The sequence below is a fragment of the Carcharhinus amblyrhynchos genome, chromosome 3 (genome assembly GCF_965287045.1).
Source record: "Carcharhinus amblyrhynchos chromosome 3, sCarAmb.v2.hapA, whole genome shotgun sequence".
Taxonomy (NCBI): Eukaryota; Metazoa; Chordata; class Chondrichthyes; order Carcharhiniformes; family Carcharhinidae; genus Carcharhinus; species Carcharhinus amblyrhynchos.
This window is the reverse complement of record NC_137326.1, coordinates 26850646-26876113: the sequence shown is the minus strand read 5'-3', so window position 1 is coordinate 26876113 and position 25468 is coordinate 26850646. Positions and strand designations below refer to the sequence as shown.

Below are 25468 nucleotides of genomic sequence, written 5' to 3'. Positions count from 1 at the left end.
CAAAAGGGTGAAGGGGCCTCTGAATATGGGGAGTGACTTTTTAAGGTCTACCAGAAATGCTCAGGGATGCCCAAAGCCACCTGTTCAGATAGGTCATTCATCCAGGCATTTAAAGATGGACTGTCACCAGCTCATCAGAAAATCCTTAAAATGGGAGTTACCAGTTCACAGGATTATGATGAATTAGTGGAATGGGCTTCTGGAATTAAGTACAGACCAGACGAAAAGCAATACCCAAAAATAAAGCAGGAGCACATAGCCTTAACTAATGGGATCAAGCCTAAGAGGACTTGTCATAATTGTGGGAAGCCAGGACATTTTGCCTGGGACTGTAGAGCTCCAAAAGAGGGTAAGAGGAAAATGTTTACATGCCAATTTTGCAACAAGGCTGGACGTACAGAAGCCACTTTTTGGAGCAAACATGGTCGACCTAACCCAGCCTCCCCCGCTGCAACGGAGGAGGCTAACTGATGGTTGGCAGTCCCCTTGGGTACGGTAATAAGGAAGGTAGGATTTACCTGTCTGCACTAGTTCACCTGACGAAGGGGGTAACCCCGAAAGCTAGTGAGTATATTATCAAACAAATAGGTTGGACTAAAACCTGGTGTTGTCAGACTTTTTACTGCACTAGTAGGAGGCAGACAATGTGAGATGCTGGTGGACCTACCCCTACCCACAACTAATAAAATCATTTACATGAGAGGAATTAATGGACAGAAAACCCCAGCTTATCTAAGTGAAACCATTCTGATAGAATTAAATAATTTGTATATACGCACGCGATTTTATGTGTGTAAAAACATGAAGAAACAATTATGGGGAATGATTTAATGAAGGAATATGAAGTTTTAATAGATTGTGGAAAGGGCAAATTGATTTGGCCCTGTCCCGATGGAGAAAAGGAAAAGGTGGGAGCCTAAGCCACATCTGCAACAGGGCGTGATTGGCGAGTAGAGGGCAGTGGATTTGGCGCCATATGAGCCTCTGACCCAGGGATATGGGCAAAAACTAAACTAGATACCAGGCTAATTAAAATTGACCCCATTATAGTGGAAGGTCCGGAGCATAAACCTCACCGACAGTATCCGATTAAGCACAAAGCCAAGAAGGTGGTCGAGGAAATTGTAAAGGGATTGGTGAAAAAAGGGATCCTGCGGGACAACACTAGTATCACCAACTCCCTGACTTGGCTGGTGTCCAAACCGGATGGCAGTTACCGATTAAACATTGATTATACGGCTTTAAATAAAGTAACTCCTAAACTACATCCCATCGTGGCCAGCCCCTCCACCATCCTAAATGAATTGTCACCATCCCATGAGATTTTTACAGTATTAGACATTGCCAATGGGTTTTGGTCCATCCCCTTGGACTTTTATTCACAGAATAAATTTGCCTTCACAGTAGTTGATAAGCAGTATACATAAACTAGGCTCCCTCAAGTATTCCATAACAGCCCGGCCATATTTCACAGGGTAATGAGTAAGATACTGGAACAAGTGGAACTCCCAAAAGGGAGCACAATTTTACAGTACGTAGATGCGATTACTATCACTAGAGAGGCAGTGCTTGATAGACAAATGGGACTGAAGGTGGACAAGTCCCCAGAACCGGATGGAATGCATCCCAGGGTTCTGAAGGAAATGGCAGAGGTGATAGTGGATGCCTTGGTGATTATTTACCAAAGTTCACTGGATTCCAGGGAAGTGCCGGAAGATTGGAAAATGGCTAATGTTATGCCGCTGTTTAAAAAAGGTAGCAGACAAAAGGCAGGGAATTATAGGCCGGTTAGTTTAACGTCTGTAGTTGGAAAAATGCTTGAATCCGTCATCAAAGAAGAAATAGCGAGGCACCTAGAAAGGAATGGTGTGATAGAACAGACGCAGCAGGAATTTGTTAAGGGGAAGTCGTGTTTGACAAAACTATTGGATTTCTATGAGGATGCGACTAATGCGGTAGACAGAGGGGAACAGGTGGATGTGGTGTTTTTAGATTTTCAAAAGGCATTTGATAAGGTGCCTCATAAAAGGTTAAGAACATAAGAAATAGGAGCAGGAGTAGGCCATCTAGCCCTTTGAGCCTGCCCCGCCATTCAATAAGATCATGGCTGATATGTCGTGTCTCAGTTCCACCTTCCCGCCCTCTCCCCATGACCCTTAATCCCCTTGCCTATCAAAAACCTATCAACCTGCGTTTTAAATATATTTAGCGAGGCAGCCTCCACCACTTCAACGGGCAGAGAATTCCAGAGATTCACCACCCTTTGAGTGAAGAAGTTCCTCTTCAACTCCGTTCTAAACCACCCCCCCTTTATCTTGAGGCTGTGCCCCCTAGTCCTACTGTCCTTTGAGCAGGAAGAGCCTCTCCACCTCTATCCTATCCATCCCATTCATCATCTTATATGTCTCAATGAGATCTCCCCTCATTCTTCTAAACTCTAACGAGTACAAGCCTAGTTTATTCAGCCTCTCCTCATAGCTCAACCCCCTCAACTCCGGTATCAGCCTAGTAAACCTCCTCTGCACTCCCTCCAAGGCCAAAATATCCTTGCGTAAGTGCGGCGACCAAAACTGCACACAGTACTCCAGCTGCGGCCTCACCAGTGCCCTATGCAGCTGCAGCAAGACCTCCCTACTTTTATATTCAATCCCCCTCGCTATGAAGGCCAGCATCCCATTTGCCTTCCTGACCACCTGCTGCACCTGTAGGCTGGGTTTTCGCGACTTATGCACAAGGACCCCCAGGTCCCTCTGCACCATTGCATGCTGCAGTTTTTCGCCATGTAAGTAATAGTCCTTCTTACCATTATTCCTACCAAAGTGGACAACCTCACATTTGCCAACATTAAATTCCATTTGCCAGTTCCTGGCCCATTCGCCCAGCCTATCTAGATCCTTCTGCAGATTCTCCACACACTCCGCACAATTTGCCGTTCCACCAATCTTGGTGTCATCAGCAAATTTCGACACCATACACTCAGTTCCCTCCTCCAGATCATCTATATAAATGGTAAATAGCTGAGGCCCCAGCACCGACCCCTGGGGCACTCCACTAGTCACCAACCGCCAATCCAAATAGCACCCATTAACCCCCACTCTCTGCCTCCTATTTGACAGCCAATCCTCTATCCACGCTAACACCCTACCCCCAAGTCCATGCCCCCTGACTTTCTGTAATAACCTCTTGTGAGGCACCTTGTCAAACACCTTCTGAAAATCAAGAAACACCACATCCACCAGCTCTCCTCTATCCACTGCCCTAGACACATCCTCATAGAACTCCAATAAATTCGTCAGACGCGACTTCCCCTTAACGAAACCGGGCTGCCTCTGCTCTATCAAACAATTCTTCTCAAGATGCCTCGCTATTTTCTCCTTGATCACAGATTCTAACATTTTACCTACAACAGACGTTAAACTAACCGGCCTATAATTCCCTGCCTTTTGCCTGCCACCCTTCTTAAACAACGGCGTAACATTAGCCGTTTTCCAATCTTCCGGCACTTCCCCGGAATCCAGCGACGTTTGGAAAATAATCACCAAGGCATCCACTATCACCTCCACCATTTCTTTCAGAACCCTCGGATGCATTCCATCCGGTCCTGGGGACTTGTCCACAATCAGTCCCTCCAGTCTGTCGAGCATTGCCTCTCTAGTAACAATAATGTCATTCAGGCCCTCCACTCCTACCATCTTTCCATCGCTAACACCCAGCAAATTATTCACGTCCTCCTCCGTGAAGACCGAAACAAAAAAGTTATTCAAGGCCTCAGCCATTTCCCCATCCCCTACCACTAAGTCCCCCCTCTCATCCTCTAAGGGTCCAACGTTCACCCTAGCCAGCCTCTTCCTTTTTATATATTTATAAAAACTCTTCCTTTTTTTTATATTAAGCGCTAGCCCAGCTTCATAGTTTCTCCTACCCTTCTTTATCAACTTCTTTGTCATTCTTTGTTGACATTTAAACCTCTCTCAATCCTCTTCTTGCCCACTACTCTTGGCTACACTAAACGCATCCGCTTTTAATTTAACACTTTCCTTTACCTCCTTCGTTATCCACAGCTGATTATCTCTCTTCCTACAATCCTTTTTAACCATCGGAATAAATTTCTGCTGAGCACCAAGAAAGATTTCCTTAAAGATCCTCCACTGTTCCTCAGCAGACCTACCTTCCAACACGCTCCCCCAATCAACACTCGCCAATTCCTCTCTCATCCTACCGTACTCCCCTCTGTTCAAACAAAGGACACATGTCCGGGAACCCACTTTCTCCTCCTCCATCTGCATCAGAAACTCCACCATACAATGATCACTCTTCCCAAGAGGATCCTTCACCACAAGGTCCCTAATTCTACCCGCCTCATTACATAACACCAGATCCAAGATAGCTCGCTCCCTCGTCGGCTCCAACACACACTGTTCGAGGAAACTATCCCAGCAGCATTCCAAGAACTCCTCCTCAAGCCCACTGCGTCCAACATGGGTCGACCAATCAATATGTAGATTGAAATCCCCCATAATTATCGCCATTCCATTCCTGCACACCGCATTTATTTGGCGTTAACAGCCCGCCCCACCTCCAGATCATTATTTGGGGGCCTATAAGCGACACCCACCAGCGTCTTCCTCCCTTTGCTGTTCCTAATCTCCACCCACAACGATTCCACTTTCTGCTCTTTGGTTCCTATATCATCCCTTACTACCACCCTGATGCTATCCTTAATCAGCAGAGCTACGCCCCCACCTTTTTCCTCCTGCCTATCCTTCCTAAACACTTGATACCCCTGGACATTCAGCTCCCAGTCCCTGTCACCTTGCAGCCACGTCTCTGTAATGGCCACCAGATCATATCCATTTGTGCTGATCTGCGCCACCAGCTCATCCACTTTATTCCGAATGCTTCGTGCATTCAGATAAAGTGCCTTCATCCTAGCCTTCACCTGTACCCTATTTGCCAGAATGCCACCAACCATACTCACACCCCCTACTCCCTTTATTATTGGGACATCCTTGGCCTCTTCCCTTACCTGTACCTTCTCCTTTACTTTAGACCCCGTAATGTCACCTACCCTCGCACCCTCCACTCCCCCCCCCAATTAGTTTAAAGCCCTATCTACAGTCCTATTTACACGATTTGCCAGGACTTTGGTCCCAGCACAGTTCAGACCAACCCCATCCCACCTGAACAGGTCCCACCTACCCCAATACTGGTGCCAATGCCCCATAAATTCAAACCCATTCCTCCCACACCAATCCCTGAGCCACCCATTCACTTCCTTAATCTTATCAACCCTACGCCCGTCTGCACTCGGTTCAGGCAGTAGTCCAGAGATAACCACCTCGTCGGTTCTACTTTTTAATTCCATTCCCAGCTTTTCATACTCCCTCCCCAGATCCTCAGTTCGCATTTTGCCTACGTCGTTGGCACCCACATGTACTACAACGACCGGATTCTCACCCTCCCACTCCAGGTTCCTCTGCAGCCCAGATGCGACATCCTGGACCCGAGCACCTGGCAGACAACACACCCTTCTGTGTACTTTGTCACTGTGACAAAGGACAGTGTCAATACCCTTAACCACACTATCCCCAATTACTACTACGTTCCTTTTCACCTGCTCTTTGCCTATGTCCTGTGTCTGCACCACTGTACCGTGTGCAGTTTGCTCACAAATAGGTTGCTACAGAATGTAGGTTGCTACAGAAGGTTAGGGTGCACGGAGTTGGGGGTAAGGTGTTAGCGTGGATTGAGGTTTGGTTGTCTAATAGGAAGCAGAGAGTTGGTATCAATGGGTGCTATTCTGATTGGTGGTTGGTGGCTAGTGGAGTGCCGCAGGGGTCGGTGCTAGGGCCTCAGCTATTTACCCTTTATATAGATGATCTGGAGGAGGGGGCTGAGTGTAGGGTGACAAAATTTGCTGATGACACGAAGATGAGCAGTAAAGCAAATTGTGCGGAGGGTGAGGAAAGTCTGCAGAGGGATCTGGATAGGCTGAGCGAGTGGGCGAGGACCTGGCAGATGGAGTATAATGTTAGCAAGTGTGAGGTTATCCACTTTGGCAGAAATAATAGTAGGAGGGATTACTATTTAAAGGGCGAAAAGCTGCAGCATGCTACGGTGCAGAGGGACCTGGGGGTCCTTGTGCATGAGTCGCAAAAACCCAGTCTGCAGGTGCAGCAGGTGATCAAGAAGGCAAACGGAATGCTGGCCTTTATAGCGAGGGGGATAGAATATAAAAGCAGGGAGGTCTTGCTGCAACTGTACAGGGTACTGGTGAGGCTGCAGCTGGAGTACTGTGTGCAGTTTTGGTCACCACACTTGCGCAAGGATATTTTGGCCTTGGAGGGAGTGCAGAAGAGGTTCACTAGGCTGATACCGGAGATGAGGGGGTTGGCCCACGAAAAGAGATTAAATAGACTGGGTCTGTACTTGTTGGAGCTTAGAAGGATGAGGGGGGATCTTATAGAGACGTATAAGATAATGAAAGGGATGGATAGGGTAGAGGTAGAGAGATTCTTCCTGCTTAGAAAGGATAGCAGGACTAGAGGGCACAGTCTCAAGATAAGGGGAGTGCAGTTTAGATCGGAGTTGAGGAGTAACTTCTTCACTCAAAGGGTGGTGAATCTCTGGAATTCTCCGCCCGTTGAAGTGGTGGAGGTTACCTCGCTAAATACATTTAAGTCACGGGTAGATAGGTTTTTGACAGACAAGGGAATTAAGGGTTATGGGGAGAAAGCAGGAAAGTGGAACTGATCCACTTCAGATCAGCCATGACCTTATTGAATGGCAGGGCAGGCATGAAGGGCTAGATGGCCTACTCCTGCTCCTATTTCTTTTATTCTTATGACATCTTGATAGCCTCTGAAATTAAAGCGGAACATCAGACAGCTCTATACTCAGTCTTGAAGCCCTTAGATGATCGAGGGTTAAAGGCAAACCCAAAAAAGGCCCAAATAGGAAAAACACAGGTATGATATTTGGGACATTTCATATCCAAAGGGACCAAGGAAATGCCCACAGACAGGAAAACAGCGATGCAACAAATGCCAAAGTCAGTAACTGTCCGAGGGGTAAGGAAGGTTTTGGCATTATTTAAATAGAGCCACAACTTCATCCCAGAATATGCCAAATTAGTTGATCCAATCCAAAGGCTATTAAAAGGGGAAAAACCAGCTCTAGAAGCTGTGAAGTGGGGATTAGGACAGGAGGAGGCATGTAGTAAACTAAAAGCAGGATTAATGTCAGCCCCAGGACTTGGGTTACCAGACACTAGTAAGGATTTTCATATCTATTGTAACAATGAAGGAGGGTTCTATTCGGCAGTGGGAGACAAACAGTGGCCCATGAGATATTATTCTACAGCCGAGGGCTCCATAGTAATTGGATTACCCCGGTGTATAGCTGGGCTGGACTGCGCTGCATAGACGTTAAAATTCAGCGAGCCATTGTAATGACGGGAAATATAGCCTTGCACACCAAACATACCTTGGTGGAAATGTTGAATACAGGAAAATTACTATCTGTCTCAAATATGAGAAGGGCGAAGTGGGAGGCAGTACTTCTTCCCCCCACAAAGTCCATCACCATCGTATGTTGCATGAGAGAGAACCCTGCTGAAGGAATGTTAAATGAAGGGAAACCACACACATGTGGCAACGTAGATGAGGAGATAGAGGAAAATAGAATAAAGGATGTCCCCTAGGAGGTACCGGAGGAGACCCTGTTTGTGAATGGGCCATGGAAGTACGTAGACGGGTCACTGTGATCAGGATGGGTGGTGGTAAACAGGGACTTACAAGTGGTCTGAACAGGAAAGATAGAGGGAGATATGTCAGCAGAAGTGGCAGAACTAGTAGCCTCGAACCAGGCTTTTACTGAGGCAGAGGGGAGAAGGGTCAACATTTACACCGACAGCAGATACGCATTTGGAATTGTGCATAACTATATAACAGTTTGGGGAAGAAGGGGATTTGTCACAACGGGAGCCACTCCAGTCAAGCACGGGCAGATAATCGAACCCTTATTGGATGACAGCAAGTTTCCATTGAAAACCATGGTATTGAAGGTAAAGGCACACCAAAAGGAACCAGACAAGCAAAGCCTGAATGGTATATTTTTAAGGGAAACTAGACAGCTGACAAAGCAGCACAATCAGCCTTAGAAATTGGAGAAGTGCAAGCCGTGTCGGCCGCCTCAGTTAAGTTGAACCCCCAACAAACATTTTGCAGCTACATTCTGATCCGCCTGAAGAAGACCGTGCGAGGTGGAAAGCTCAAAGAGCTACACCTGATGAAAAGGATGTATGGAGATTGAATGATAAAGTTCTAGTGCCAGAATGCATCCAGCACACCCTGATGCAGTTACATCATGGACTGTCACATGTGGGAAGAGATACCATGACAACCAGTACAGGGAAGGAGTGGTGGTGGAAAGGACATTGCATGATATTGTCATTGGTGTGTAACCTGTGCCCAGTATAAGCCAGAGAGGCCTGTAAAAATCAGGATCAGGCACCAGCCTCACCCTAAGCGTCCCTGGGAACATCTACAAATTTTAACTTTACAGGACCTTTTCCTCAGTCACACGGGAGAACCTACTGCTTGGTGATAATTGACCAATTCACCAGATGGGTAGATGCATTTCCAACTAAAAACTGTTCAGCCACTATGGTGGCGAGAATATTAGCTGAGGAAGTTATCCCGAATTAGGGGGTACCATTACAAATAGACTCTGATCAAGACATACACTTCTCAGGGAGGGCAGTAAAAAACCATTTGTCAACTTATGGGGATAAAACAGAAATTTCACATATCTTACCACCCTCAAAGTTTGGGAATGGTGGAACGTATGAATAGAACACTCAAGACCTCTCTGGCAAAGGCCATGCAGGACTCGGGGGGAAAAAGATGGACCAAGGTGCTATCTACCAGATTAATGAAACTCAAAGCCACTACGAATCAAACCACCGGGCTGACACCATATGAGCTAATGACTGGAAGGGCTATGCAACTGCCCAAATCCATTATTACCAGTGGGGCAGATGTAGGCCCATTACAGGATAGGATTATACTAAATGTTTTAGAACTAAGCACCCAACTGAAGGATATGTGAAAAACAGTAAGGGAAAACCAAATAGTGAAGGATGAGCAAAATGAGTTAGAACAGACCCCTGAGGTACCCCCAGTGGGCAACAAGATTATGGTGAAGACGTTACCTGGAAAGCCTGGGTTCACCCCCAAATGGAATGGCCCCTATGAGGTCATAATCAGTGGCAATTCATGTGCCTGCATAGATATGTGACGCAGGGGCATCTGGAAACATTGGACTCAGCTGAAAGAATATACTGGCACCAATTGGTAAAATATGTAATGTACTCAATTCACAGGTCCATGAGATGGCTGATCTCCAAGCAAGCTGAACGGGTGCACGGGAAGTCACGCCTGGGCAATATAGCCTTTGGTCCATTGTATAACAGTCGCGCAGGTTATAACTAGGTGATAATTGCAGCAGTTGGCAGAGTGAGAAGCCAGCCAGCCACGGAGGGAAAGTATAGATGGAATTGTGTAGACTTGGGCACAAAGCATCGCAAGCATCTCTGTAATGATGACTTTGTCTATTGTAACCTTCTGACACATGGAATAGGCCCCTTGGAGGTAACCTGTAGGAATCGCTGCTCGGGATTCCGTAACCATACCATATTGCCAACTCTGTTGGCGGGCGAGGTGATTGGGGTCTCTGATGCAATGTAACTTGATGTAACTGGAATTTCCAGTGTTTAGCTGAGGAGCCGGGATGAACCTGTGCCCGGCAACAGCAGAGGGCTCAGGGGGATGAGTACATCAACATGAGATTTGGCCGATCCAAGCGATCATTGCACCAATCCTTTAAATTCAGACCACATCACGTGAACACTTTGCATTACAGTCAAATTTGAGCAAGTGCTGGGTCTGCTCACACATTCCCATGCACAGAGGAGGGGGGGGGGGGGCTGCGGGGGAAGTCCTTTATTCCCTATCCCTTTGTCAACTCCAGAAATGGTAGAATGGATTTTGAATCAGAATGGAGCCCAGGACGGGCAAGGAAAGTGACATTTAAAACCCCATCAGGCACCACTGTGCAAGGTACTTTCAATGTCGGTGACAGCGATGCTGTTTTGGGAGGCATGCACTCTATCAGCCTTTAAGAACCATTACCAACCTAGCTATAATAGATCAGACTCTCCTCCCCACTTCATTGTGAAAAATCAACAAAGGGGATCTATCTGCTTGGTAAGAAATGGAACCATACCTGTTGGCCACAGCTACTGTACTCAGCAGGTTAATGTCACCAGTGGCACCTGGGCTAAGGAGCAACAGATTACAATCCATTGACCCACAGCTGATGTCCCAGTCAACCTCTCCTCTGCTGATGTGAGCAGTATGACTGCATATAATGGTACCTATTTTGTCTGTGGAAGCAATGCCTATCTGTGGCTTCCTTGGGATTGGACAGGATCGTGTTATTTAGCATACGTGGTGCCCAATATTCACCATTACAGTGATTTACACGACCACCCCAAGATACACCTGCTTTAGGGCTAAGCGATCCATTAGTGAGACAACATTGTTCTTCATGAGAGCCTACCCACCTTATGGGACAGCAAAAGCAGCTCAGGAACTTATACATATGGCCTCAACCTTACAGAAAATTGCAAATGAAACTAGAGACGGGTTCGAGAAGGTGAGCACAGCCATCTCTGAGGTATCAGCCGAGGTTGTAGCTATCCAGACCATTGCTTTATAGAACCGATTGGCACTCGATTATGTGTTACCGTCCCAGGGAGGTACGTGTGCTATAATTGGATCTGAATGCTGCAGATTCCAGATGATTTGGAAAATATAACTCGTTTGGCAGATCATGTCAAACAAGTAGCAAAGGCAATACAAGATGAAGGAAGCCAATGTTGTAATTATAACCTATTAGGATGGCTGGGGCAATGGTTTGGATCATGGGGATCATACCTGATGCGCAGGTTAATTGTATTAATTGTCATTGTTATCGCTTGTTGTGGTTGTATGGCATTATTGAGCGCTTGTTGTAAAACGGTAACAGCCTGGATTATGCCAAGTGCAAGTGTACAGGCAGAAGGGCAGACCTCCTGACGAAGGAGGTAGGCCCATATGCTAGTAACATTTGACTCTGAATTGGTCATGGGATCATGCTTGGATACGGCCCCAACCAAAAGGGGGGACTGAAGAAGGGAAAGGGTTAATGAATTTTGTACCTGGAATTTATGCAAAAGCATTGCAAACCTTATCTGTTTGTGCCGGCTTGTGTGCTAACTAAACATAGCTAAATAGTTGCAGATGCTGAAGCACAACAATAGCTGTTTGTAAGGAGGAATCATGCTAAGACAGCCACAACCATACAAGTTATCTGAAGGAAGGAGCTGCGGTCACGACTGGAGCCAGGAGCTGCAATCGTGACTAGAGCTAGAAGAACCGTGATCATGACTGGAGCGGGGAACTGCATCGTGACTGGGACTGGGAACTATACTGTACAAATATCCACACTCACTATTCGGAGAGAAGTCTAGCAAACTGCTTTTAGGAATCTGCTTCTCCCAAAAGCTTTTGTAATAAAGCCACTGTACTTTGACTCACTAACAGTCTCAGAGGTATTATTTTACTGACAATGGTAACTATACTACACAGACTGTAGCAGTTCAACAATGCCTTCTGAAGGACAATTTGGGGTGGGCAATAAATGTTGACCTTAATGCCAATATCTCATAAAAGAAAAACAAATGAACAATGAAAACTGAAGCAGTCAAGAGTTGATAACTGCAATGCATGATTGCTTTTGAGCCAAAGAAGCTACAGGACACAATAGGCATCTTAATGAGTTATTCATAAGGGACCTATAGGAAGCAGAATCTGTAATATCTTCTCTCCACCTCATGGGTGGAATGTGCTCAATATTTCAGAAAAGAGCAAAGGCTGTGGGCTCCAAAAACACTCAAGAAGCTCAATACCCAAAGCAAGTATCATAGGAAAATGAAGTTCAACATGATATAGAAGTCAAGAATGCCTAATTTAAAATTTAGTCTTTTTATTTCAAAGAGAATAAATTCTAGCAAATGAGAAAATAACAAAAAACATAAGAATTAGTTAAGTTGTTCAGCAGCACTTCAACAGAAATTAATTGGAACATCTTTAAATTAATAATGCTGAAGAGAAATACAAACCACAAGGTTAGAATGAAAAATGTGACCTAAATGGATCAACAAGCAAATTAAAAGTAAGATAAAGAAAGACATGCAATTATGTAGTACTTTTCAAGACCATTGGACGAGTAGAGAGTGTTGAGGATCAGAGGTACCTAGCAGTACTAGTACGTTAAAAGCAGTGTCACAGGTAGACAGAGTGGTGAAGAAGGCGTTTAGCACAGTGGCCTTCATCAGTCAGGATATTGAGTATAGGAGTTGGGACATTATGTTACAGTTGCATAGATCATTGGTGAGGCCGCATTTGGAAATATTGCGTACAGTTTTAGTCACCCTATCACAGGAAAGACATTGATAAGCTGGAAAGAATGTAGAGAAGGTTTACGAGGACGTAGCCAGGACTAGTGAGCTTGAATTATAGGGAACGGTTAGACTGGCGAGGACATTATTCTTTGGAATGTAGGAGAATCAAGGGACCTTTTGAGGTATATAAAATCATGAAGGGCATAGATTAGATGAACATACATTGTCTTTTTCCTAAGGTAGAGGAATTGAAAGCTAGAGAGCATTGGTTTAAGGTGAGAGGGGAAAGATTTAAACAGGGACCTGAGAGGCAATTTCTTCATGCAGAGGGTGGTGCGCATATGGAATGAGCTGCCAGGGAAATTGGTCGAGGCAGGTTCAATAGCAACATTTTAAAAGCATTTGGATAAGTACATAGATGGCAAAGGATTAGAGGAATATAGGCCAAACAAGGGCTTTTGGGACAAACTGGGAGGGCATCATGGTCAGCCAAGACCAGTTGGGTCTGTTTCTGTGTTGTATTGCTTTATGACTCCATGACCATTCAAGGCCATTAATGGGAGGCAGTGGTGTGGTGCTACTGTCACTGGACTAGTAATTCAGAGGTCTACGTAATGCTCCAGGGACCCATGTTCAATAGCAAAATTTGAATTCAATAAAAAATCTGGAACTGAAAGTCTGATGGTGACCATGTCACAATTGTCAATTGTCACAAAAGCCCAACTGATTTGCTAATAAAAATCTGTCATTGTTACCTTGTCTCAGGCCTACATGTGAATCCAGACCCTCAGCAATGTGGTTCACTCTTAAATGCCCTCAGGGATGGGCAACAAATGCTGGTCCAGCCAGTGATGACCACATCTCACGAACAAAGTTTTTTTAATCCCAAAGTGCTATAGGGCTAATGAATAATTTGTGAAATATCGTTACTATTGTAATAGAGGTATTGTGAGAGCCAATTTATCAACTGCTAAGTTCCACAAACAGCAATGTGATATCAGGTAAACTTTTTTTAAAATGTTGGTTGATGGATAAATGTTGGCCAAGACATTGGAGATAATGCCCCTGTTCCTTCTGACAGTGCGCCATGGGCTCTTTTGTGTCACCTGACAGGGCAAGTGTGACTTTAGGCTGAGTTGTCATGAAACTCAAAAGAAAATAAAACTTAGTTTAATTGAGAGTTTAGGGTTTGGGAATATAGTTCCCAGAGGGCCTCAGGACTTCTATGCATAATTCAGCTGGCAAAGGCCTCCACATGTGCAATTGGTATATTTTACGCCTTCATACAGGGAACCGCCCTGTGCACATATGCAGTTCATTTCTTCAGTGTGTTTAGACTGGGAACTAGCCCAGCATACTTACTCAGAAAGAGAAAAAGAAGAAAAGTGAAACAGTGCAAAACAAAGGCCAAGTGTCCTGAAGAGGAAGATTCTCTGCCGTCGCAGAGAAGATGTCCCAGGGAGCAGAACATGGAGAGAGGTCAAGGAGAAGATCTCAAATCGAGAAGACGATCCAAACCAGAGAGCAACAAAAAGTGGTCTCAAAAGAAAGTCCCAAGGAGAGACAAAGGTCAGAGATCAAGAGATAGATCTCATCACACAAAATAAACAAGAGGAGCAGAGAAAAAGTTCTGAGTTAAAGAGAATGCTACGGGGTGCAGGCAAAGCAGGCTTGAGAGAAGCCCTGACTACCCAAGCGGGCAGCCAGGTGATTCTGTGCCTCATTTAATAAGGGCAAAGGTACCATTTTGGTACCTGAAGGCGAGATTGAGACCTAGTAGATAGATTCTTTTTGAAGCCTTCCAAGTGGGAGCAATTTTTGGAGAGAATTCCAAGCTGAGTTCTTCAAGTGTGGGGATTGGAAACACTTGTGAGAAAGAGTTCAAAGTGTGGCAAGTATCTGGATAGGTTGTTGAGAAATCCATTGAATCTGCTTTGGCCGTATCTCAAGTTGGAGTGTTGTTGTCTGACCATAGTCAGCCAGTTGGTTCATATGTACTGCAGACTTACCCTGGATATTAGCTTATAAGATAGGTGTGGTGTATTGTTTTATCTTTCCAAATTTGAATGCATTTGTAAAGAGATAGTTGAGGTGAAGGAAAGGCAAATATTTGAATAATTTAGTTTTGTTTGTATTAAGATTTTTTCAAGCTTTTTGTCTGGTGAAATATATTTCACTTTTCTTATTTACTAAATGCTTTATTCTTTGTGTTAAAAGTTCATCAGCAGACTCCTGTGAACTTAACTCCACAGTTTCTAAATTGAGTTAGGATCTATCAAGCCAGGTTTCACTCTGGAGTCTGACCTGTCCAGTATTATCAGCTGGAAGTGTTACAACCTCATCTGAAAGACAGCGGAGGAAATTCTCCCATCTCACTGCGCTAATCTTTTAGCGCAGCGGGCCGGGAGAATCTCGCAGCAGCTGATGAGTGGGATTCGCGCATGCATTCCTGTCCCATTAGCGTCTCCCAGCGCCGGGTTTCCAGCAGCATCACATCTGCGCGGGAAATTGGCAAGGAGCCACATATACTATGCAAAATGTTAATTTCAATATAATTTCAATGCCATTGGTGGGCCTGGGACACAAGTCTCTGGGCCCGCTAGCCTCTCCCCCGCCCTCAAGGACGCACCTTGGCACTGCCCATTGGGAATGGGGTAGGGCTTGATGGAGACAATGGGTGGTGGTGGTGGTAGTGGTGGGGGCAGCCTGCTGCCACTCTACAGACAGGATTGATGGGGGAAGGAGGGAGGCCAGCAATTGGGATGGGCTGGCGGGTGGTCAGTCCGCTGGGTGGGTTGGGACTCTGAGATGGGGGGAGGTCAGGACTGCAGGGAGGTGGGCTCTGGACTGCGGTGGGGGAGGGGGGGGCAGCATCATCAGTGGGAAGGGGGGCTGGAGATCTGGTCGGGCCAGGGGGACGGGTTCAGGGCTGGCCCTGGCCTGTGAATGGTTAGGGTCCAATGATTGGGCCGAGTGGATTGGGGGGGGGGGGGGGGGGGTCATTGTGACCATCACGAGGCTGGCCAGCGATAGAGGAGGCCGGCAGTGCAGGGCTACTATGCATGTGCCAATCCTGATGCTGACAGATTGCCGCATATACAGTGGTCCACTCAGCATACTGATTTCAGCCTCTCCAGCGGGGATAGGCCCCACCTACTGTTTTATAATGATATACATGCCAGTGACCTCTGCAGTGCACAGACTGTGGGAGATTCTTCTCTGAACTCCCACTGAACAAACCAGTGTGAATTACTCCAGTTTTCACACAAATTCGACACTTAATTTTTTCTTGGGAGAATTCCAGCTAGCATGTCCAAAAGTGCAACACTCCCACAGTATTGCTGTCAGTGTCGGCCTTGATTTTTGTGCTCAAACTCTAGAGTGGGACTTGAACCAACAACCTTGTGACTCAGAGGAGAGAGTGCTATCAAGTGAACAATGGGTAATGGAGGAAAGAAAATGGCATTTTTAGTTCCTCCACAAAGAATGAAAAAGGAGCTCACTGGAAACTACAAGAAATTGAATGACCAGGAAAAATATTTAACAATAAAACATTTTTTCATTATTGCAACACCAAGAACACAGTCACAATTGATGCAAATGATTTAAATATGCAGGTAAAAATAGGAAATGTTCTGCATGACTTAATTCCTCCAAGGATTAACAAGGAAGTCATGAGCAAAATATTTCCAAAAATATCCAAGTACAATTAATGAAGTAATATATGTGACGCATATATAAAGTCGTAAACTAGCTATTCAGGCTCAATATAAATATGAGCAAAATATTTCCAAAGATATCCAAGTACAATTAATGAAGTTATATATGTGACGCATATATAAAGTCGTAAACTAGCTATTCAGGCTCAATATAAATAATTTCCCAGGATTTAATGCTTTTTATCTCAGAGTGCTTAAATAGACCAGGAAGGAAATAACAGTTGTGAGGGAAAAGGCCTCTATTATAGGCCCATACCATAGGGGAAAAACGCACCTTATTGGAGTTAACAATGAGAGATGGGCTAATCTGTTGTGGAGGGAGAAGATTGCTCTATGAAAGATCAGGAAAGGTCAGCAGCAATTACATGCCAAACAGTTTTATTGTGGCTTTGGGATTGCCTTATATGTTGGTGGAAGTAAGGTCATAACATTTCAGTCGTGCAAAAGTACACATTATTAGTTGGAAACCCACCAGCTGTCATCTAGCAGGAAAAAAAAACAATTGTGAAATTTTTTAGGGATATGAAATTTCAATATATGATCTTGAGATGGCTCTCACATTTTGCTGTCAATGGTTCTTATTAAGATCAATTTCATACCTCTTTCCAGGGAAGAAATTCGTCAGCAATACAACTCATTCCCAAACTGGGAGGTCTGATGCCAACTCAAAGTTGGGCTTAAGGCTTTATCAATATTGATTTGTTCAGCTATCACTGCTTGCCATACCTTCACAGGTAGTTAACCCATTTGGACTGGTTTTCTCACAGGAAACAACTCACTTGCAGCTATCATCTCTAGTGCTTGCTATCTATGGCTGTCAGTAGCCCTCTGTTTCTAAAAACAATCTAATATTTTTCTCGTCATTCTTCAATCCTTTCACTGTCTCACTCCTCCCTTTCGCTGTAATTTCCTCTGGTACTACAAACACTCCTGAGCTCCTCCTCTGAATTTGGGATTTAGTACCTTTCCCCATCCTTCATCCCATGCCCAGGATCCATCTGCCTAAATCTTTCTATAATTTCACCTCCTTCACTTCCTTAAGACACTGCTCAAATCCACCTCTTCAACCAAGTATTTCATCAGTCCTCCTGGTATTGCTTTCTTTGACTGGATGTCCATTTGGCTGAAGCATTTACTTATTTCTGATTTTGTCATTATGAAGTGCCTTAAGATGTTTTTCTATCTTAAAAGCACTACCTAAACACAAGTTGTTATTCTCCCTGTCATGGTCAACTTCTAGCATTCCAATGAATAAGTACACGTAGAAAAGTTGTATTTATGGGTATCTTTCAGTGTGATAAATTACACCAACATATAAATCTTTCCTTAACCTCAGACTTCTGGTGCAGCTATGTTTGATTTGTAAGTCCTTTGATCATCTCTCTATAAACTTAATGAAATCTATATAACTAAATCATTGTAGTGAAAGTATTTTACTACAACTGAGAATTTATTTGATTCATTCACACATTTCAAAACACACTGGAAAATTTTCATCTCTTATGATTAATATGTGTGCAAATCCATACATGTGTAAAGTTGCTATTTTCCCCCATGCATAGCACAATCCATAATACAAAATTAGAATTTCACATAAATATTGGGAGTATTAAACATAGGGATTATTCAGTGTGTTGCATATAGGATGAATAATTGCATGAGGTCATGGTTCTTTAGGAATCTCTAAATTGGAAAACAAGTTTTCTGGGCTATAACTCTTACGATTTAATGTCATGTTCCAAAGAAAACAGTTTGATATGCAGTTTACTTTTGTTTACTGCTAATTTTAATAGATTTGCACTCCTTACAGATTTCAGTTGTTGTTCTGTGATTAATGAGTAGTTGAAATTGGTAATTGACCATGTCTATATCAATGTCTACTACAATTGGATTTCTGATTATTGGGCAAACAAAAACTAGAAGCAGCAAGGCAGATTACAATTTAAAATGAAAGGAACTGAAATAAAAGGACAAAATGACTATGCCAAAATATTAATTAGAATCTGATGAATAGTTATCCAGGTTCAGAGAGACATTTCTACATGTATCAAAATCACCTTCTACTTGACTGATTTTTTCACTTCTGGTATCAATCACTGATTTTAATTGGCAGATGTCATGTGAGAGGAAGAGAAAAATAGTGAATGGTATGAAGCAGACAATACAAGTTGAGTTTTTGGCAGGATTTTCCAGCCATTCATGCCAGTAGAATCTTCTGGTCCTGCCAATGGCACACCCCACAGCGGCAATGGATGTGTTTAATGGGATATCATCACCAGCCAGTGGTGAGCCACTCTCCACCCTCCACACAACCAGGATAATCTAATCCTTTTTATTAATTTGACTAAAAGTGCACTGCATGCATGTGACACTTGGGTGAGGAATTATCTCAGGTGCAAGTGCATTTAATCTCTAGCAGGATAAAACTTGTTTGACAATTTCAATGTCAAGCATGTTTTTTTTCATGTTTTATTGTACTTGAATGGAATTTGAGTTCTAAAGTTTTCTGTTTGACTATAATTATAACCAATGGCTAAAAATCATTGTCACCATATGTACTTTGATTTTACATCTTAAACTGGAAGGAAAATAGCTTTTATACATTGTGCATTGGATGAAAATTTGCCACATTAAGTCACCTCACACTGAGTGGTTAAAACATCTTGTGAGAGTCAAAAAGCACACAGTTAAAGCACTAAATCTAATGGGGAGATAAACGTGCAATTAAAAAAATCTTAGTAATTTTGTCTCACAACATAAGAATGTATAAACTTGTTTATGTAACACAAGATTTAATTTTTTTTTAACTAGTTCTGGTTTTATTTTATGGTTTTGATATATTTCAAAATAGTATTTCATTTGTCCACTGAATTGCACATTCCACAAAAGTAGAATCAAATGAAGACCTTTTCTCTCCACGATCTGGGCATTTCAACCACTTGCTCTTCTCTAATGAAAAACATGCTTATTTTTTATTATGGAACTCTGCAAATAAGATAGAGGCATATCTGATCATGCAACCGAGAGAAAAACAACAAGTACAAAAGAAGCAGAAGCCACACAAAGCACAAACAAATCCAAAACAAAAAGGAACAAAAATTACCATGTGTTTCAGATGACTGGCTAAACCATGAAAACCTTCCTTTCTTCTTTTCCAATAATTCGGCCAGTGTGACCCCTTCATATCAAATGCATGCAATTCCAGTAATTTAAACATCAGATGGCAGCAGCAACATAGCAAAGATTAGAATCAGCAATTGACAAAATGTAGTAACATACAACTCTAAATGTAACAAAATAATGCCAGAAACAAAACAAAAAAGAGACACTGAATGCCACATCACAAGTTAGCCAAAATAATACTCAGAATCAGTCAGTTTTTTTTGTTACAGTCTGATTGGAGTTCATGATTTTACCAACCTCAAATATTGTTAATTTCAATTGTTATCTCTGAAATTAATATCACAATATGACACAAGATGTAGCGATTGAAATTATATGTTATATTTAATTAGAAATAATCTAAGTCTATATAGAGTTCTTGCCCCTGGTCCAATAATGTTTTCATTGTATTTTCTGCCAAATTGTGAAACAACAAACCAAAGCACAGCAGTTATTTGAATTATATGAAGCTGCATAGTATGTACCAACACATCCAAGGGTCTGTCCTTTTTAAAATTAATGCTAATTTATAAAGCAACATGGAATCTGTTAATATTCTTATATAACATTATAATAACAATTTCTTAATCCCCTCTAAAAATCCTTCTGTGTCTTTAGGATTGGTGTTCATGATCATTTTAAGCAGTGCTTGTGTTGCTTGATTGAAAATTTTGAATTGATAATATGGTACTTAAAAATAAGTAACTTTTCCATTTTGCTCTATTACATTTCTCCAAGAAATATAACCTAATATTGTTCAAGAAAACGTAACCAATTTCCAACAAAGAACTCTTCAGAAACAAAAACAGCTCTCGTGTGTAAAGTATCTTTTTTTAAATGCTCATATGATCAAACTGCATTGTATCAGTATAAAAAAACATAATGGGTTGAATTTTATGTGTACCCAGCAGTAATTTCTCCGATGAGGGGCACAAAATGGGGTGGACACCCATCCCACCATCTTCCTGCTACCCCGGATCTTTCCCCCTTAATACAGGGGGGCAGATGGGCATTGAAGTTGGCAGCTCACTTGCCAATCTAAATGGATAATTAAGAGTTAATTAGACTTGTTTTCAAGCCAATTAACCCTGATAATATGCTGCCAACACCATAAAATACTTGGCATGAGCAGCAAGGTGGCAGCAGGAAGCCCATTTTCCAAACTTAAATGCACTTCCCTGCTGTCAGCCTTCACCATGACACGGGAGCAGCTTTTGCAGCTGCATCTTGATCGTTTGATGGGGGACAAGAGCAGAAGCAACACTACTGCCACTAGCACCACCAGTATCACCAACTGTTTTCTCTTCAGCCACATGCCAAAGGGCAAAAGGGATCAATTCTGAAATCCACCCTGAAAGAGGTAAAACCCCCTCATTTTCATCATCCTGACAGTCACACTCATCTTCCAATCTGCCATGCATACCTGCAAACAAGCAGGTCAACAATGGCCAATTTGCTAACAACAACCAACAATCATCTTTCCCATTAACGTCAATACTCAAATTGAGAGAGCTTGGTTATTTGCAGCAGTGGCTGACTTTCCTTATGTCCAGGGCATTATATACTGCACTCATGCCATCAACCAGAAGGCCAGGAGGAAGGATTTTCACTCCAGTGAAACCCAGTTTGTCTATGATTACTGCAGAGGATGATGCAAGTTACACCAGTTTCAGAGGGAAGCTCCAACAATGTGCTTCAACTTGCAATGCTTATCCAGTTCCTCAATATTCCACCTATCCAGGAAGGTATGAGGATGTCTGCAGGGGAAGAAGGGCTATCCTTTTAACACATAGCTGATGACATCAGTATTCCCAAAGCTTACATGTGAGTCACATGAATTTTAACAAAGCTGAAAAGGCTAGAAACGTCAGCAGCAAAATTAATCTTTTTGGTGATTCTGATTTTGGCATTACAGAACTCTGAAGAAAATGGAACAGGGTCTGCTCTTATTGACTTTAGCTTAGCTGACATTGATTGCCATCTTACGAAGGGCAATTGCATAGGCATCCTGTTCTTGCACTATAAGTATACCAGCTGGGAGGATTAAAATGGCAATCAGCATCAAACACTGATTTGGCATCTATCCTGCCATTTTGGATCATTCTGATATCTGCAACCTTGATGAAAACAGTTCATCAAAGCATGGAAACAAGCAAGGATCTCGCAATGTCAGTCTCAACCTTAACTGCAGCATTGAAATGTTGTGTGATTTTTGCCTGAACAGAAATGAAAGCTGAGACATTAGCTATCAAATGTGCATTACTTTAACACGGAAAACTGAGGGAAAAAAAGCTCTAAGCTCTGCACCAGGTTGGAGCTGGGCTCCTTTATGCTCCTTAACATTCACAACAAGCTCTCTGTCAGGCATACCAATACACCAAGTACTTCAATCTCTTTTTTCCTTTTACTTTTTTCAAAACCTATGCAACAGAACTCATTTTTGACCTTAACCTGGCATACACCTACTTTTTCCCCATGACCTGATGAGAGCCCATAACTGCCAGTGACTCACATGCAAATTCCACCTTGGTACTGAAATTCACACAGTGCCAATATCTGAACGGTGGCTGCAAGTGTTGAATCGTGTGCTTCTTCCTCAGAGGTGTGCTTTTTCTCTCACCCTTCATCAACAAACCACACTGATTGACTGGCCAGACAGCAGCATTTGGGTATTTGAAAACATAAATATAGAAGAGAAGAATTGGGGTGAGGGAAGGGGTGTTGGATGATAACTAAGAAGTGCACGGTCAACAAGGATTTGAAAAAGGGCATAAGACAGTATGTCATCCTGAATGATTTTGACTGTAATAATCTTAATGGTTGCCATGCCAATAATTCAAAGGACCATTTTCTCCAAGGACCTGAGGCTGTGCAGTTGTGCTCCTCCCTTGTTGACTCTTTGCTGTCCTCTCCTATTATGCGCCAACTTGAATGGCAAGAGACAGAAGAGAATATCAGTATATAGGTTGCAATGTGTTTGGGTGAAGTGCATGTCATAGGTAAATAACTGGCATATGGAGAAGCTGTGAGATATGAGTATGAGGATCAAATGGAGAACATGAACACAATGATAAATATTCGCTAGGGCACCAAGGATAACTCTTCTTCAAATAATGGCCAGGCGTTCTTTTGTGCTACCTGAGAGAGCAGGCAAGGCCTTGATCTAACTTCTCACAATGCCACATTCCCTCAAGAAATTACTGAAGTGTCAGTCTAGTTTCTTGTGCTCACGTCTCTAGAGTGGATTTGAAACACCAACCTTCTGACTCAGAAATTAGAGAGCTACAGCTGACATGGAAGCAAAATAGAATGAGAATATGAAAGTAGCAATTGGAAAGACAAAGGATTCTAATTTGAGGAAGGTTTCCAAACAGAAATTGTTGATAGTTCAAGCGCAAGGATATAAGAGGAATGTTGTTAGTATGTTATAAAGACTTAAAGAAAGAAATGCATATGTTTGGAATGAGAAGGTATTGTACTGTGCCCCTGTGACTGCATTGTTACTGAGAGAGAGAGAGAGAGAACTGAAACTCTTGTTCTCTTCCTTTACTTTCTGTAATAGCTAATGTTTAAGGAACAAATGTATGCATTGCAACAGTTATATATTCCTTTCTGCTGCAAAAATACAACAGGAAAAACAGCCCAATCATGGCTTACAAAATAAATTACAAATAATATTAGATCCAAAGAGGAGTCATATAAAGTTACTAGAAAAAGTAGCAAGCTTGAGGATTGAGAGAAGATAAGTGTTCTGGAAAGGACAGCAAAGAGATTGTTTAAGAGAGGATAACTCGAGTATGAGAGTAAATGTGTAAGTAACATAAAAGCGGACAGTAAAATCTTCCAAGTATATAAAAAGAAAAAAAAGTAAAGAAAAATGTAGGTCCATAGTTCACATCCAAACCAGGACAACTTATGATCGAGAACAAGAAAATGGCAGAGCAGTGAAACAATTACTTTATTTTTATCTTCACTAAAGAAGACACAAATAACTTCTCTGAAAAGATAAGGAATCAAGGATCAAGTGAGAAGGAGGAATTAAAAGGGAATTAGTATTACTAGAAACATAGTGCTGGAGAAATTAATGGGACTGAATGCAAATAAATCACCAGGGTCTGGTAGGAGGTGCCATGGAAATAGTGGATGCATTGGTTGTCATTTTCCAAAATACTAAAGATTCTGGAACAATACCGGCAGATTGGTGAGTGGCAAATATAACCCTGCTATTTAAAAAGGGAAGGATGGAGAAAAAATGAAATTATAGACTGATTAGCCTAACATCTGTAGCATGGAAAATCCTAGAGTCTATTCTTAAGGATGCGATAATAGGACACTTGGAAAATATCAATGGGACTAGACAAAGTTATGAAAGGGAAATCAAATTTGACAAATCTACTGGAGTTTTTGAGGATTTAACTAGTAGAATAAGTAAGGGTTAATGCATATGATGTATGTGGATTTTCAGGAAGCTTTTAATAAAGCCTCACATTAGAGGTTAGTGTGCAAAACTAAAGCACAAGTGAGAAACTTGGTTCAGAAACAACTGTGTTAAGCTTAAATGAGATAATTACAAAGAAATGAGGACAGAGTTGTATGGAGTGGGCTGGAAAAGGAGTTTAGCAGAAAAGATGGTTGATCACCAACAGCAAATGTTTATGAAAATGGTTGATGACTCACAACAAGGAAAGTAAGGAAGAAGGAATAAATCATAAATCAACCATGGTAAAGCAAGGAAGTTAAGGATAGTATTAAACTGAAAATAAAAACAATGTGGCAAAGATTGGTGGTAAACCAGAGGATTAGGAAGGTTTTAGAAACCAATAAAGATGACCAGAATAATAGAGGAAAAAGATAAACTATGAGGGCAAACTAGCAAGTAATGTAAAAATTGACAGTAAGATCTTTAAATATACCAAAAGAAAAAGAGAGGCCAAAGTGAACATAGGCCCCTGAGAGATGAAATGGGGGAATAATGATGGGGAACCAGGAAATGGCAAAGGAGTTCAATAAGTACTTTGTGTCAGTCTTCGTGGTAAAATACAATAATAGTATTCCAAAAATACTACATAATCAAGGGACAAAAGTAAGGGAACTAAGGGTTATGAGGACAAAGCCGGAAAGTGGAGTTGAGAATTATCAGACCAGTCATGATCTCATTGAATGGTGGAGTAGACGCGATGGGCCAAATGGCCAATTTTGCTCCTACATCTTGTGGTTTTAGGGATTGGGGGTAATATTGGCAAGGATTGAGAATTGGTTAGCAGACAAGAAACAGAAAGAAGAAATAAATGGGTACTTTTCAAAACGGCGGGCAGTGACTAGTGTGGTCCAGTAGGGTTCAGTGCTTGGGCCCTAGCTATTCACATTATACGTCATTATTTGGATGAGGAAATCAAAAGTAATATTTCCAAGTTTGTTGATGACAAAAACTTGGTGGAGTGGTGAGGAGGATGTTAACAGGCTTCAAGGTGATTTAAATAAATTGAGTAAACAGACAAATATGTGGCAGATGCAATACTGCACGGATAAATGTAAAGCTATTCAGTTCAGACAGGGAAACAGAATGGCAGAGTACAACTCAAATGGTGACAGATTGGAAAATATTGACATACAATAGGACCTGGGAGCTCTAGTACACCAGTAACTGAAAGTAGGCATGTAGGTATAGCAGCAGTTAGGGAAGCATGTGATATTCGGCCTTCATTGCGGAGGGACTTGAATACAAGAGCAAGGGTGACTTACTGCAATGTCCAGGGCCTTGGTGAGACCACACCCAGAATACTGTGTGCAGTTTTGGTCTCCTTATCTTAAAAGGATATACTTAGCATTGGAGGAGTGTAGTGAAGATTTGCCAGATTGATTCCTGGGATGGCAGGATTGTAATATATGAGGAGATTGGGTCATCTAGCCTGTATTCACTGAAATTTAGAAGAATGAAAGGGGATCTATTTGAAACATATAAAATTCAGACAGAGCTGAACAAACTGGATGGAATGATAGTGTTTCTTCTGGCCGGGAGATCTAGAACAAGGGATCAGAGTCTCAGGATACAGGATAGATCATTATGAGTGGGATGAGG

At 42.5% G+C, this 25468-nt stretch overlaps 1 protein-coding gene across 1 annotated transcript in view; it reads right to left on the bottom strand.

Moving 5' to 3' along the window:
- LOC145337704 (voltage-dependent L-type calcium channel subunit alpha-1D-like) overlaps nt 1-25468 on the bottom strand; it is a 651603-nt gene that overhangs the window by 280133 nt on the left and 346002 nt on the right. Inside the window, exon 10 of the mRNA XM_080182539.1 lies at nt 19331-19405. Within this exon, the coding sequence (XP_080038665.1) occupies nt 19331-19405 (75 nt within the window). The remainder of the gene's footprint in view (nt 1-19330; nt 19406-25468) is intronic.